Below are 17,081 nucleotides of genomic sequence, written 5' to 3'. Positions count from 1 at the left end.
TCAGAACCTTTTGCACAAGTCTTTCATTAGAAAGAGATTCACCGAATGTTTTCATCCGATTAATCAATTCATTCAGCCTTGTAAGATAACCAGATAGAGATTCATCATCTCGCATCCTAGCATACTCAAATTGTCGTCTAAGATTTTGAAGTTTTATTGATATAACCTGACCACCACCGTGATATTCTCCATACAACAGATCCCACACCATCTTACCTGAATCAGCATTGGCAATCTGAGGGAAGATCTGGTCAGAGACTGCATTTTGTATGATTCCTAGAGCCTTTGCATCCTTCATGAACACAATATTCATTTCTTCATCGACTATATCTACCGATGACTCTTCAGTTTCCTTCTTCTTCTTCTTCGAATCGGGGGTTGTAATCCCTTTTTCTACTAGATTCCATAACCCAAGAGATTTGAAAACCGTAACCATCTTAATTCTCCAGAACTCGTAGTTCTCACCGGAGAAAATGGGAGTTCTCACCTCCGAACTTCCAGATCCATACATCATTGGCCTAAATGATAATGAAACTCCGGCGACCTTCACCGAGCTTTGATTTAGCTCAGTGACCTCACAGATTCACACCCAGACTCAATTGATCCAACCTGGCTCTGAGGCCATGTAAGTGTGAAGTATTTTCACTAAGTAATGGAGGATAACAATAAGAAAAAAAGGATTGAGGAATGCGAAAGTTCTTCTTCCCTGTAGAAGTTGCCGAGAGAAAATATATTTTCTACTACTTTAAATGAGCACGCACACATGCACTCTTTTTACAACCGTTTTGCCTTAGCTGGATCCAAAAACAACACATTTGATCTCAGACACGCATCTAGCTAACTTTTAGGATCACTACACATGGCTAATTTAGCCTTACACATTTGAGCCTTACACTTGTCATTTTGAAGACTAAGTGCATACACAATTAACATTAAAGGACTTCTTATTTACTCATTAGCTTATTACTTGCATCTACTGTTGCAAGTAAAAATAAGAATCGCTGCAAATAGCATATACATAACATTATGCACACTGGAACAGCGATCAAATACTTTAGTTACAAGGGAAATCCAACCTAGGATCTACACTTCATCCAACTTGTCTATACCACTTGAGCGAAAGCAAGCAATATTTGCTTAATGGTGTTCATACATTAGCAAACAACCGATAAGTTTTGGCATCGAGGCTTATTTGTCTTACAGCAGCAATTGCAGCTAAAACCCCCAAGATTGAGAAAACCACTGCAATAGTGGTGTTTAACACGAAAATGGGGCTTCTTTTAGATGGCTTGAAGGTCAAGTTATAGAGCACAACAGGCAAGACAAAGTCAAGGGGGATGAAACCAAAAGCCCCAATAACCGCATTGATGTCCCCGAAAAATGGAATCATTGCTGCTATAATGGTTGCTAAGATGACAGACATCGAGCGAGATACTGCCCGAGGGATCACATTGCGCGCAGAGAACTCTTTGCTAGTTGGATCTGCAAATGCTCGCTCAAGAACTTCATTTGTGGGCTGGAGATAAACCTGCAAACCAAGCAAGTGGATTAGTGTTTTGCTCCATGTTTGAAGAAGAGATTTCGGGTGGTGGTGTTCGATTAATTTCTTACCACACCAACCGCTGATAGTTGGATTATGATGAAAAGGTTGATCATGAAGATGAACCACTTGGGCACCAAAGGTTTGCCATCATCCAAGAAGTTGTTAAGGATGAGTCCTTCAGATTGGTTCCCAAATGCCCAATAGCCAGAGATGGTAACACTGAAGAAAGTCATCGTCACAACTGCATAACAAACACAGAGTCCCTTGAACATCTTTCCCTTCACTGGTGGTGCTATTGTTGCCTATTACCAAAAATTTTACAATTATTAGTTCCGAAAATCCAAAAAATAAAGTAACATGTTTGAGCCTACTAGGGTGTGTTTGTGAGTAGTTTTGATCATTCCAAAAGCACTTTTGGCTGTTATTGGCTGAAATATGAAAAATTATTTTTCGGTTGGACTTTGGGTGCTTCTTGTACAAGGATCTGATAACGCTTTTCTATGTAATGATTTCAGGTAAATATGTAAGAAGCACTCGAGTTTTTAATAAAATAACTTATGTGCTTCTAACAAATCACCTCCTAATAAAAACACTTTGTTGCAAGTAGCACTTCCAAACATGTTTGGAACTAATTCCTAAGAATATGAGAGGGAAGTAAGGACAATTGGAATATTTTGAACCTGAATTTCTGGAATGATACCGTTGCCAAATGTTGTAGCAATGATGGCATTAGCATTAAAGACCCCAAAAACTCGACTTTGACTGTTGCCATTCAAGGAATAGTTCTTATGCGGCCCCTTGGAAGAACTTCCTGAAAAAAAAATTATATTCATTCATGTAAGTTTTCATCTATTCTAAATTATGGAAAGAGTGATATGAATTCGAGCACCTATGGGAAACATAGTTCTTTAGTCAACTTAACTATGCCCAAATAACCCACAAGGCAATGAACTTGATTTTAGTGACTGTATGTCCTGTTTGGCAATGTAGCAAAGACATTACCAATGTAGATGCAGGCAGCAGTGGTACAAGCACTATATGCTAGGCAAAGAAAGACAGACACCAAGTTGATGTGCCTGAGAGAGTGAAAAGATGGGATTTGAGCCAAAAGCAGCATTAAGCACCCAAATATGATCACAAACTCGTATAGCTTCATAGTCCCATTTGCGTTGGTCAGCAAGTAAACTGCCTGCATAATTATAAAACATGAAAGTTTTCAAACAAAAACAAAGTTGCCAGCTGAGAAGAATCATAATATAGATGAGTGGAAGCCTTAAAAAAAGTCTATTACCCAGTGAAAGAGTGAGTTGAAAATTTCTTCGTTAAGAAACAAAAAAGCAGTGTCACTTCCTATTAGAGTCTAGTGGTATCTCTCTCTACTTGTACGTACAAGATCTTAGATTCAAATCTTGTCGACTGCAAGTTTGATATCAATTTATTATGACTCGCTCATTGTGTGACATATCGTTAATTCGCCTCCTTTTAATGTGCATAATATCAACATGCCGAAACAATAAAAAAAATAATAAAGAAGGTGATAAAAAAATTAATCAGATTACCTTCATGCATTGTCCTCCCAAAAGAGTACAGGCCACAACAGCGCCATAGCATACTAGGAATTGAATTGGTCCGACAAAATAACGACTCCATCTCGGACCTGTAAGATTCGATTTGTAACAATGACATATTGGCATAAGTTTTTTTTTCTAGTTATAATATGTGAAAGTATACATTTTAAACACTGATCATCCTAATTACTTTCTATTACTGTCTAATGATATTTATTTTCATATTTTACAGGTGAGATTTTTTAGAATCGATCATAATGGATTTTGAGTATCACATACCACTTAACACAGGAATGAATATGATCATTGATTCATTGCGGTACTTTTTTATCATGCTAAAATTAAGTTTTGGTGATTATATTTTTGGATAGAGTAGGTATGAATGTCAAACAATCAACCCGGACACATCTTCCGACATTAAAAAGAAAAATGTGACTTCATCAAAAGTTAATTGGTCATCAATATATCAATATTATTCAACCTGTTTTCTTGCTAAATCTTCTTTTCAATATGGGCAAACCCATTTTCTTTTGGTAAATAAAAATTGACAAGGGCCATTTGGCCCATTTCAAAGTTAATGGCAGGCAAGCCACATCCCACATGAGGAGAGGAAAATGCCTCTAATACACGTTAAATAAATAGAGCCTCTAATACACGTTAAATAAATAGAGCCTTGTTGAAAACATTGGTAGTATTAAAAATATTGGCAATGTTGAAAATGTTGGTAGATTAATGAATGCCGAAACAAATTTTTCAATACCCACACATAGTAATGTAGACTTTGGAAATGAAGGAGATCATATTTTTCAAAGGGTGTAATAAATACGTTTGGAGTTGCTTTATAAATAGTGTGCTCCGACTGCTATCAAAATACACAGAGAAAAAAGGAAAGATCAATAACATCAGTATCTATTCCTCCATCTTTTATTTGTCATCCCTTGGTGTTATAGTTACAGTGTGATATTTTACACCTGCTTCGCTCCTGTCATTAGTAAAGGTTATCTCTCTAACTTTTACCTATTTATAACACGTTATCAGCACGACTCTCTAAAATCTAACAATTTTCTCATTTCTCTTCGTCGAACAAAAGAAAGAAAAAAAAAGTTTCCTCTAACGATTTTACTGTTCATCTTTTTCATCTATCTCAACTGCTGGACATACCCTCATGAATAACTATTTGCACCATGCCTGCTTTTAGTTCTCAACCTAACAGTTACATATATCTTTGATTTCTTGTTTGGTGTAGATCTTGATTACTAACCCAGTGTTTATTTATGTTAATTTTACTGCAATCCAAGATGGTGCGATACAATCGCCCATCTTGAACTGCAAATTTATTCTTACTGCAATCCAAGATAGTGTGATATCATCGCCTATCTTGGACTGCAAATCTAATTTTATTGCAATTTTAGATGGAGCGGTATAATCGCCCACCCTATTCTGCATATTTAAATTTTCCTACTACTTGAGTGGTGCGGAATAATCGCCCATCCTATGTTATGTTATTTCAACAAGAATGATGCAATACAATCGCCCTCCTCATTCATCTTGTAAATCTCGAGCCTGAAGTTTCGAGTGCTTATCATTTTGGCCTGAAGATCAAAATGAAAAATTTGTAAGAACTAGAAGTTCCAACACTAAATAGCTCCATAATACATATTATTTCAGGTTCTTGCACATCTCAGTTTTCTTTCAAAAAAGAAAATGGCGAACTTGGCATAGCTTGATTTTACTGGGAATAACTACCTTACCTGGGTAATGGATACCAAGATCCATTTGGAGGCAGGGAATCTTGGAGAAACAATCAAGGAAGGGAACATTGCATCTTCTCAAGATCGGGAGAAGGCCATGATCTTTATCCCTCACCACCTTGATGAAGGACTAAAAAAATGAGTACCTAATGGTTGAAGATCCGTTAGCACTCTAGAAGGCATTGGGAAACAGATACAATCACCAGAAAACGGTGATTCTTCCAAAAGCTCGTTATGAGTGGACTCATCTAAGGATCCAAAATTTCAAGTTAGTGGCTGAGTACAATTCTGCGATGGTCAGAATTAGCTCTCAGATGAAACTCTGTGGGGAAACCATCACTGAGGAAGATATGCTGGAAAAGACTTTCAGCACCTTTCATGCCTCAAACGTGCTCTTGCAGCAGCAGTATAGAGAGTAAGGTTTCACTGAATACAACCATTTGATATCTGTGCTCCTGGTTGCTGAACAAAACAATAAGCTCCTGATGAAGAATTATCAGTCCTGACCTACTGGATTTGCTGATTCTCTCAAAGTGAACGCCACATCCTCTGGTGGCAATAATCACAAACGCGGACGTGGCCACAAGTAAGGACGGTAGAACGAGAAAGGCAAAAATCATGGTGTCCAGTTTCACAACCAGGTTCCAAGGCATAATTCAGGCCCGAGCTTTAAAAATGTGAATCGCCACAAAGGCAAAGCTAATATGAACAATGCTCCCAAAAACTCTAAAGGAGCTTGCCATAGGTGTGGTGGCAATAGGCACTGGGCGCGTACTTGTCGTACCCCAAAATATTTGGTAGATCTATATCAAGCCTCCATCAAGGAAAAGGGTGTTAAGACCAATTTTCTCAACCAGGCTAAACCAATAGATATACCTGATCCAGTGTGTGATTTATCAAGGCATTTGAACACAACCTACCTAGATGTCTCAGATTTTATTGTGGAAAGAGGGAATGAAGTATACCGGTCCGACTAAATCGTTTATGTTTGATGTACTGAACATGTAGTTCAAAACTAGCATTTCAAATTCAATAAAAGTGGTGTTTAAATTTCTTGTTATAACTTGCTTTTAACTATGATTCCCTTACTCAGAGAGCATGGATAAAAACTATGGTCATTCTCAAAACATGAGAAATGGTGGAGATATTTGTCTTGTAGACTGCGTAACCACGCATACAATACTTCGAGATCAAGAGTATTTCTCAAGATTGATGTTTACAAAAGTAAGGGTAACAACAACATCAGGCTCTTCGGATGTAATTGAAGGTTCAAAGAAAGCCCAGATTATGTTACCAAATGGAACATACAAAATGCATTGTACACTACTCGAAATTTGTTGAGTTTTAAATACATACGTTTAAATGGATACAACATTGAAACGAAAAGTGCAGAAAATGTGGAGTATCTAGGCATTACCTCCAATGAAGTGTATATTGGAGAAGTTGCATGGTTTAATGAGTGGATTGTATTATACATACATAAAGAAATTGAATCACATACTATTATGAACCATAAGTTCATTGATTCAAAAGTTTACATGCTTTGGCATAACCGTATGGGTCACCCAGGATCTACCATGATGCATAGAATCATTACCAACTATAATGGACACCCATTATTGAGCAAACACATGCTATCTCAAATGATAACCCTTGCAAGGCTTGTTCTCAAGGGAAGTTCATAATTAGACCATCACAATTAAAGGTTGATGCTGAATCCCCATCATTTCTGCAAAGAATTCAAGGGGATATTTGTGGGCCTATTCAACCATCTTGTGGACCATTCCGATATTTTATGGTTTTGGTTGATGCATCTACCTGATGGTCACATGTTTGTCTTTTGTCTACTCAGAATGTAGCTTTTGCGAGACTTCTTGTTTAGATAATTAAGTTGTGAGCACAGTTCCTAGATTACCCCATTAAGTCAATCCGACTTGATAACGCTGGTGAATTTACGTCTCAAACCTTTGATGATCACTGCATGACATTGGGCATTGATGTTGAACACTCTGCTCTTCATGTCCATACTCAAAATGGTTTAGCAGAAGCATTGATCAAGCGGGCTCAGTTAATAGCCTACACTCTGCTTATGAAAAAAAAATTACCAGCCTTTATATGGGGACATGCCATCTTACATGCTGCATCATTAGTTCAATTAAGACATATAGCCAACCACCAATACTCCTTAGTACAACTTGTGTTTGGACATCAGCCAAACATTTCACATTTCGAGTTTTTGATTGTGCTGTTTATGTACCTATTTCACCACCACAACGCACTAAAATGGGACCTCAGGGCCGATTAGGAATTTATATGGGTTTTGATTCACCATCTATCATTAGATATTTGGAACCCTTGACAGGTGATATGTTTACAGTTCATTTTGCTGATTGTCACTTTGATGAGACAGTATTCCCATCGTTAGGGGGGAGAAAAGACCATTCCAGAAAAATGGCAAAAGCTGACATGGGTTATTCCCACCTTATCTCATTTTGATCCTCGAAGCATTCAATGTGAAAATGAAGTAAAAAGGATTGTTCATCTTCAAAGTATTGCCAATCAAATGCCAGATGCATTTAATGATGCTATGAAAGTGACAAAATCACATATACCAGCTGTAAATGCACCTATAAGAATTGATGTCCCTGTTGGACAAAATAAAGTGGCAGTGAATGATTCATCTGGTGCACGCCTGAATCATGGTAGACCTCCAGGTTCAAAAGATTCAACCCATCGAAAGAGAAAGATAGGGGCACAACTGAATCCAAATGAAATCATTCAAGAAGAGAAAATGAATGACAAATCCACAATTCATGATTTTGTACTTTCAGAAAAAGAAAATGTCCTTGATGAGACACATGTACCCGAAGAAACAGAAGTACATAAAAGCAAAGAAATCTCCATAAATTATGCTTGTTATAAAGAATTGTGGGATCGAAATGAAATAATTATCGATGACATATTCGCATTCACAGTAGCCAATGAAATCATACTAAGTGATGATCTGGAGCCCTGCTCTGTTGATGAATGCAAACAGAGACAAGATTGGCCTAAGTGGAAAGATGCAATCCAGGCAGAATTAAATTCCTTCGAAAGGCGAAATGTTTTTGGACCAGTAGTCCAAACCCCACCTAGTGTTAACCCCATGGGTTACAAATGGGTATTCACAAGGAAACGTAATGAGAAAAACGAGATTGCAAGATATAAAGCACGACTCGTTGCACAAGGTTTTTCGCAAAGACTTGTAATTGATTATGAGGAGACGTACTCTCTTGTAATGGATGCAATTATGTTCCGTTACTTAATAAGTTTAGTGGTTTCAGAAAAACTTAACATGCAACTTATGGATGTCATCACCGCGTATCTATATGGAGAATTAGATACTGACATATATATGAAAGTTCCAAAATGACTTAAGTTGCCTAAAACAACTAACAAACCACAACGTATGCTGTCAATCAAATTAAAGAGATCATTGTATGGGCTGAAACAATCTGGACGATGTGGTATAATCATCTCAGTGAGTATTAAATCAAAGAAGGGTATACCAACAATGTCATTTGCCCTTGTGTGTTAAGAAATCCAACTCTGGATTTGCTATAGTGGCAGTATATGTCGATGATATGAACCTAGTTGGAAAACCTGAAGAGCTCAATAAAATTGCTGAATATCTGAAAAACGAATTTGAAATGAAAGACCTTAGAAAAACAAAATTTTGTCTCGGCTTGTAGATTGAGCATTGTGCTAGTGGAATTTTGGTTCACCAATCAACTTATATTGAAAAAATCTTGAAGCAATTTGGCATGGACAAGGCTTATCCACTCAGCACGCCAACGGTCGTTCATTCTCTAGATATTAAGAAAGATTTATTATGTCCAGAAGAAGATGATGAACTGGTCCTTGGTCCAGAAGTACCATATTTGAGTGCAATTTAGCACAATGTACTAGACCAGATATAGCCTTTTCAATCAACCTGTTAGTAAGGTATAACTCTGCTTCAACAATTCATCATTGGAAGGGAGTCAAAGATGTATTGCGATACCTTCGTGAGACAACAGACATGGGTCTTTTCTACTCAAAGAAATCCACAAATGACTAAGTCATTGTTGGATATGCAGATGCTAGTTTTCTTTCTGATCCGTATAAAACCGGCTCACAAACCGGATATGTGTTCAAGAATGGAGATACAACAATCTCATGGCGCTCAACAAAGCAAACATTAGTTGCTACATCTTCAAATCATTCAGAAATACTTGTTTTACATGAAGAAAGTCGTGAATGTTCTTGGTTAAGATCAATGATCCATCATACTCGGAATTCATATGGTCTACCTTCAAAGACAGACACTCCAACTGTCATCTATGAAGACAATGCAGCCTATGTTGCCCAAATGAAAGAAGGATTTATCAAGGGTGACAAGACTAAACACATATCTCCAAAGTTTTTCAGTGCACATGAGCTTCAAAAGGCTAAAGTTATTAAAGTCAGACAAATCCGTTCCAATGAAAATCTGGCAGACTTGTTAACCAAATCTCTACCAAAATGCATGTTTCAGAAGTTAGTGCAAAGTATCGGATTACGTCGACGTACCAATCAGATAAATTTGGAGAATGCGGAATCAGGGGTAGATAAATATCAGGGGGAGCATCCATGATACATGCATGTTGTACTCTTTTTACTTCGATTAGGATTTTTCCCACTGAGTTTTTCCTATCAAGGTTTTAACAAGGCAACATAAGCATACTATCCAGATAAAGTTGTACTCTTTTTCCTTCGCTATGGTTTTTTCCCACTGGATTTTTCCAAGCAAGATTTTAACAAGGCAACTAATGTTGATATGTGGGCATCCAAGGGGGAGTGTTGAAAACATTGGCAATATTGAAAGCATTGGCAATGTTGAAAATATTGGCAGATTAATGAATGCCCACACAAATTTTTCAATACCCACACATAGTAATGTAGACTTTGGAAATGAAGGAGATCATATTTTTCAAAGGGTGTAATTAATACATTTGGAGTTGCACTATAAATAGAGCGCTCTGACTGCTATCAAAATACACAGAGGAAAAAGGAAAGATCAATAACATCAGTATCTATTCCTCCCTCTTTTATTTGTCATCCCTTGGTGTTATAGTTACAGTGTGATATTTTACACCTGCTTCGCTCTTGTCATTAGTAAAGGTTATCTCTCTAACTTTTACCTATTTATAACAAGCCTCTATAAAATATTTATTTATAACCTTGGATTTCACTTGACTTATTTAATCTAATGACTATAAATAAAAAAGAGAGTGTAAAAATCAGCACTTTTTTTGTTTTTTTGGGATAAACGATAGTATCTACATTAAGGGGGTGAGAGAATGGACTAAGCCTCACATTGGATCCACCATAACGATGTGGTTCAACTTCACCTTTGACTAAAATCAAACCTATGACTTCTCACTTACAAGTGAAGAAGAATAGTACTAAACCATAATACTAAGAGGTTTCCTAACACATTTTTGACACTGGTTAACTAAATCTGGTGCTGGTTGTGTACATTATTGTCATTGATGCATCTACAGATTCTACACTTACAATTGCTCTCTATATTTCTTTAAGAACAAACAATATTTTACATTATTCTCCACTGAGAAAAAAAAGGGATGGGTTCAAGCCAAAATGCAACAAGTTGAAGAAAAAAGACCTTAACAATCATGATAATCTACCACTTACTAAAGTTGCTATATGTATTAATATCATATGTTTTATTTTGATATCAATATTTATTACTCATCAATCATATTCATATGCCTCTAGTGGGAGGAAAGAGACCACTAGCTTGGGCTACAACTAGTCAAAAACCCGTGTGAAGCTAAGATTAGTGCAAATATATGTAGGATAGGGCACCCATGATATGCAATAATAAACTAGTAGGCAATGTGGGTAGGCGATAGACTACATGGCAGCTATATGTCTACTCGAACTGCTCAATTTATAGCCTAGAGGATTGACTTTCTAGTGTAAAAATGTAGTTTTTCGTTAAAGTAAATAGTACCTAGAGCTTTTCGTTAAAGTTCCCTTATTAAAATTTAAACTTTGAATAACTTTAAAAATTACAAAGTCTACGTGGTGTGTAACTGAGTAACTATGAGTTAACTGTGTTCTTCTGATAAATGTGGGCGTGCCAACTTAAGACTGAGTTCAGCCAAACAAGTAGAATAGGTGTGGTGGTGGTGGTATTGGATGCGTTGCGACTTCTACATTTGAGCAACTACGGCAGAGGAAGGAACGTGTCTCAGCCTTGGATTCTAGAAATTGAAGAAATTATCAGCGAAGTTTAGGATCTACTGCACCAGGTTTTGTTGACTTAACTTTACTCGTGAAAGTACAGGTGCACCCGAGGTTTTAAGGGCAAAGGTACTAAAGGGAGATGAGAGTAACCAATCATAGAACACTTTACTTTGCTGGGAGGTTAGTGAAACGACTTCTTCGGGCAAAAGAATTAAGAAGTCTTCATCTACTAAGACTTGGATAGATAACCAACCAACTTAGAAGCGGTGCTATTTACTTGTCCAAACTATGCTCCTAAGCTATTTGATCATACTACTCCATTGTTGTTTACTTATTCAAATTGAAGATGTGTTGAGGGAAGGGTTAAGATTGTTAGTTTTTTTCTTAAGATGTGAGAAGGGTTTCACATAGAGTGTTTGAGTTTTTTGTTGAGTTGAAGGCTTTCATATTGTAGAACCTCTTATATTTATAGAGATGAACTTCATGATAAATAAGTCGCCTAGGCAGAGTCCATATAGGATTGTGTTTACTTGAATATTCTCTCTTTATCACTATAATCACTTCCTTAGTCAAAACTCATCTTTATCCAGTCCTAACATCTTTGATTTGAACCAGAATTCTGAACCTAACCCCTTTGTGCACTTAATTCATCACTATCTGATCAAGAATGAATTATGACTTTTAGAATAATTTGGACCTCATATGAGCCATCCTTATCATTGGCAATTTTAATTCACTGAGGACTTTATTGAGCCTCACTTAAGCTTAATCTTCCCACGATCTCACTTAAGCTTACTGGTATTTCAGGCCCAAACAGAACCCTAAACTGTAAATGTTGACCTTAAGACTTTTGCAACACCATATCTACATGTCAAGTAAACTTATAAATATAACAACACTTTAACTCTACTGCAAGTAGTGGATTGTCATGTACTGATAGTGTTATTGCTAGTAATAACATTAAAAACTTATTAACGACAGGTGAACATAATTAAGAAATGAGAGGCCAAAAAAGGGTCTTCAAATTCGTACGTACCTAAAATGTCATGAGCCATGTCTCTGAATCGTAGATGGCGATGACCCAATTGAGCATAGTGTTCAAGAACCAAAGAGATTAAATTGTACGAATAGAAAGTAACTAATGCTCCGATGACTAAACACAAAATTCCGGCCTCCCATCCGAGGAAGGTGAAAGCGTACGGCAAACTCAGGAGTGCCGGAGCAACAATCGATGTTGTCAAGTGATAACCGCAGTGCACCCATGATCCTACATTAACAATATTACTAATTCAAATATTCTTTTTACTTCTTTCCCCCATTTTATATAACAATATTATTTGAAGCTATTTATGAAAAATGATACTAGAAAATTTCAACACAAATAAAAAGACTACAAATAGACATGGAGCAAGCGAGACTATTTCTAGATTAGTTATTGCTAAAAGCATGATAACAGTAACAAAAGTATTAATACTTTTAGCAATAAGTACGCCTGAAACAATCACACTTACTTTGCGATTGTTACCCTTTTTTGTTGTTGTTTTGTTCTTAGCAGTTGCACCAATATATATCGTATCCCTAACATAAATAAAAATCTAGACGGCTAAAAATCTTATAAAACAAGATGTTATACTCGAGCACATATGTATGCACAACGCAAATTAAGTGGTACGTATGGTCAACAACTCAACATGTACAGTGGTGTGAGAAACAGTAACAACCAGAATTTTGAGCCGTATGAATTATGAGAGAGAGAGAGAGAGAGAGAGAGCAAAAAGGTGGAGAAAAAAAAATCAAAGGCGCCAATCAATGTGATGATGATGATAATGACCACGGTGGAAGAGATCATCACAATAATGATAAACAAACAGAAAATAAGCTTCCATTCTAAATCTAATTTTTTTTAATCGAATTACCAGTTATGGTTGAGAGAGCTGAAATTATTTAGCCAAGGTTTTTTTTTTAGGTCTAAGATTTATATTTTTGACACGCCTCTTTATACATGATATTATTTGAACTTAATATGTGTACATCATTATATATATTGAACAACATAAGATTACGTATACGAATTGTTGAACTCAATACGTAAATAAAAAGAAGAGGCTCATAATCATTTAAATCATTAGACAATAGTTTCTCTTCCTAATATGAATTCATACAACCGTAATATTCTGTATCTTATAATATGATATGAAGAATTAACAAAGTAGCTTATTTGTGCACCTTTGGATTTGAGAACAAAACGAGCACCGGCATCGAGTTGCTTCTGTTCGTGATCATGATCATCTTCTTCGCGGCCAACTTTTGCATCATCTACTACTACCGATGTTGGTGGCAGCGTCCCCATCTCTCTCTTCCGAAAAACAGAAAACAAAACCAAGAGCAACAAAAGAAGTGGGATGGGATCAGATCTTGAAGAGACTTGGGGTTATATATCTGCGTGTGTACATAATATATAGCCGACCTGCGTAGCGCATACAGTCAAAGCGGTCCCTTCGATGATGCGCAACTTTCCTCCGTCGTCTCGTCACTATATATTATTGTTTTTCTTTCTAATATAATAGAGAGAAAAAAAAAACATGTGATATAAAAGGTCTGTAGCGTTGTCAACGTGGCTACGTCTCTACTTAATGGTCAAACCCCTCTTGGGAGCTAATCGTAGAAAAAAACCTTGCGCAACGTAGGGACTTTCGTTGCGCAAAGTGAAAAATCATTGCTTAAGGGTTTGCGTAACGCAACCTTCGTCACGTGCTAACCGTCGCGCCAAGACAGTGAAAATAGGGTTTGCACGACGCAGGCCGTGTGTCGTGCAAAGTGCCTTAGTGGCTTTGCGCGACGTAGGCATGAGTCATGCAAACCCTTTTTTTTTGTTTTGATCAAAAATAATTTTTTTTTTTTAATTTTAGATAAATATTGTAATTGTTGTAGAACAGTGGATGTTCACTCAAAGAATTAAATAATGAGCCCTTACACTGTTTGCCGAAGCTTGGCTCATACAACTTCTATTTTCTATATAAATACAAACTCCACACAACATCAAAGGGACAAGTTCACGACAGAGGAAGAGAGAGAAAAGAGGAAGAGGAGAGAAAAAAATAGAGAGAGTTATTTTGTATTCCTATTATTCTAAATTATAATGAAAGCACCACTGCTACTCCGAGGACGTACTCCAGTCAAACTGACTGTAGAGGAACCTCGTAAATTTTGTATCTTGCTTTATTTATTCCACTGCACACACCGTTGATTTACAACACGTTATCAGCACGAGAAGCTCTCATGTCAGTGGAAAGCACAATGCCATAAATCAGGTGATGCACCATCTACCTCTCACCTCCGTTAGCTAAAATCTCACAAAATAAAAACGAGATGAGAAAACTCTTACTTGATAATTGGTTTCCAGAGATCTAGAAGAATCTCATCAAACTTAGAAACCCAGATCTCGTTGTTTTCAACGGATCTCGAGGACTCCCATGAATCCTCAGTTATATGCGATGGTGATGGCAGGACTAATTCCACACAGGCCTCCCTTTTTTGTGCCTCCATCAACCTCACTGTCATCTATGTCTCTGTATGGAGGTTCTTGCTTAGCAATGCCATATTCCCTGGGTCATGCAAGAACAACGCCAGTCTCTCGTAGCCTTTTGGATGGAATTGAATTTGGGCAACCTCCATAACAACACAACTGGCCCTGCGTTTCGAGATTGACAAAGAAGGAAGAAAAATAATAGAAAATGGGGATTGATGGAATGGTAAGGCACATGTGAGAAAAAAAAAAAAAGTTTGGAAATGTGTGGTGTTGACTGCACCCTAAGAAAAATAATAATAATAAAATATAAAGGAATTTGAATAGTCCACAGCACCATTTGGTCAAAATAATAAATAAACAAAACAAATAAAGGCTTCTGTTGGTGCATGGCACCATGCTGCAGAAATAAGAAAAGTAATAATAAAAAGGTTTGAATAAGTGTTGATAAAAGAAAGAAAAATAATAAATAAAAGGAGGTCTGATACTTCTTGTTATTTATGTGAATTGGAGTGTAAAACCCTTTCACAAGTTCTATTTACTTTAAAGCAATTTATTTATCATGGACGGTTTTACCGCTTACTGCTTTAAGTTTTGATTTGTGTGAATGGGGCTGAATTAAAGCCCTTGTCTCAAGCTTTATTTACTTAAATGCAATTTATTTACTATGGCTGGAATTACCGCCTATTGCTTTAATTTATTTATTGTACTTATCTTTTGTTATGATGAGTATATACAAGACCTGAAGTTCCTTAATCAGATCAGAACCTGCAATTTCTTGATCCTCATCATAAAAAAATGATTGGACCCAAAGTTCCATCATACAAAAAGATTAGGCATGAAGTCCCTTGATCCTCAGATCAGGACATGAAGTTCTTTAATGAGTACAGTAAGTTTGAAGTGCCGCAGTGCCTCAACTTAACAGTAATAAAGGCCAGAAAAGTCTCAGTCCACACCAGAAGTTCCTTATATCCATACTCAAAATGGTTTAGTAGAAGTATTTATTAAGCGGATAAAATTGATTACCTGCGCTCTGCTACACAAGCCAAACATTACACATTTACGAGTTTTTGGTTGTGTTATCTATGTGCCTATTGCATTGCCACAATATACTAAAATGAGGCATCATCACAGACTAGGAATTTATGTTGGATTTGATTCATCATCTATCATTCAATATTTTGAACCCTTGACTGGGGATATGTTTACAACGTGGTTTGCGGACAATCATTTTGATAATACAATTTTCTCGCCGTTACGAGGAGAAAATAACATCGTTACAGAAGAACGATGATAAAATATCATTCCAGAAGAATGATGAGAAAAGACCGTTCCAGAAGAACAAACAGAATTTGTCTTATATTGATTCACAAAGCAATCAATATGAAAATGAAGTAAGAATAACTGAATGATGTGTTAATCAAATGTCAGATGCATTTAATGATGCAACGAAAGTGATGAAATCACGTATACTTGCTTCAAATGTGCCTACAAGAATTGATGGCCCAGTTGGACAATATAATGAGGCAGTAAATGATTTATCTGTTGCATGCCTGAAGTGTGGCAGACCCTTAGACTCAAAAGGTTCAGTCTTTCGAAAGAAGAAGAATATGACATAATTGAACTATTGCATCCCGAAGCATAACTATTGCATACCAGAAGCATGAAAGTCGCCGGATGGATACACGTCCCAGAAAGGACAATTCGCAGACATGGGAATGTTGGTGTCTCATGCATGAAGCATGGTAGAAATATAAGTTCCAATGACTCAACTCCCGGAAGTGGAGCTTACAATCCAAGTTCTATAACACTCAAGAAGAGATTATGATCCACATTCTCTAAATTATGACTATCCAAGAAGAGATAGTGTAATGCCCTTGAAGAGGCAATGGATATCCAAAGCAATGAAAAGCTTTTATGCATGCGCATGCACATGAGAATATGGGATCACAGATTGATGATAACTAATGGTAATGTTGGTTTTTACAAGTAGCTACTAAATTCATCAATGAGATGTGTTGATATTGAGTTCTGTTATTTTTCCATCAACAAAATTATTGACCAAAATGGACAAAGGCAATTCCATTACAATTTTGTAAGAATGTGGAAAAATAGACCTATATACTTGAATACAATACAAATAGCCAAAAGATGTTGAACCTAGAAGGTTACATAGGTGCATTTGTAATATCGTGAAATACACTACATGATATGACACAAGGTTGTAAAGGAATTCATATGAATGGAGAATTATATATGAAAGGTTGTACGTCACCCACTTCATATCTCCATAAGTAAATCCCTCAAGAATACATGGGAACAAATTGCTCTGTATAAATTCCAAAGGAAAATGTGTCATGAAGTGTAGAAAATCCTTGAAGGATTCATATTGGTTGAAGAAAGCCCTGAAAAGGTAAAAC

General features: G+C 36.6%; 1 protein-coding gene across 1 annotated transcript; it reads right to left on the bottom strand.

Annotated features, from left to right (window-relative positions):
* Positions 1-688: 688 nt before the first annotated feature.
* LOC137715174 (GABA transporter 1) lies at positions 689-13,662 on the bottom strand. The gene is made up of 8 exons (XM_068454413.2): positions 13,603-13,662; positions 13,362-13,491; positions 12,172-12,402; positions 3,103-3,200; positions 2,546-2,732; positions 2,224-2,354; positions 1,612-1,845; positions 689-1,528 (listed from the first exon to the last, which is right to left on the bottom strand). The coding sequence occupies exons 2-8, from the start codon at positions 13,483-13,485 to the stop codon at positions 1,148-1,150; spliced, it is 1,386 nt and encodes a 461-aa protein (XP_068310514.1). The 5' UTR covers positions 13,486-13,491; positions 13,603-13,662; the 3' UTR covers positions 689-1,147.
* Positions 13,663-17,081: the final 3,419 nt, after the last annotated feature.

Source organism: Pyrus communis, chromosome 3 (genome assembly GCF_041283825.1).
Source record: "Pyrus communis isolate YQ-2024b chromosome 3, ASM4128382v1, whole genome shotgun sequence".
NCBI lineage: Eukaryota > Viridiplantae > Streptophyta > Magnoliopsida > Rosales > Rosaceae > Pyrus > Pyrus communis.
The sequence above is the reverse complement of the archived record's forward strand: the minus strand, read 5'-3'. Positions and strand labels throughout refer to the sequence as shown.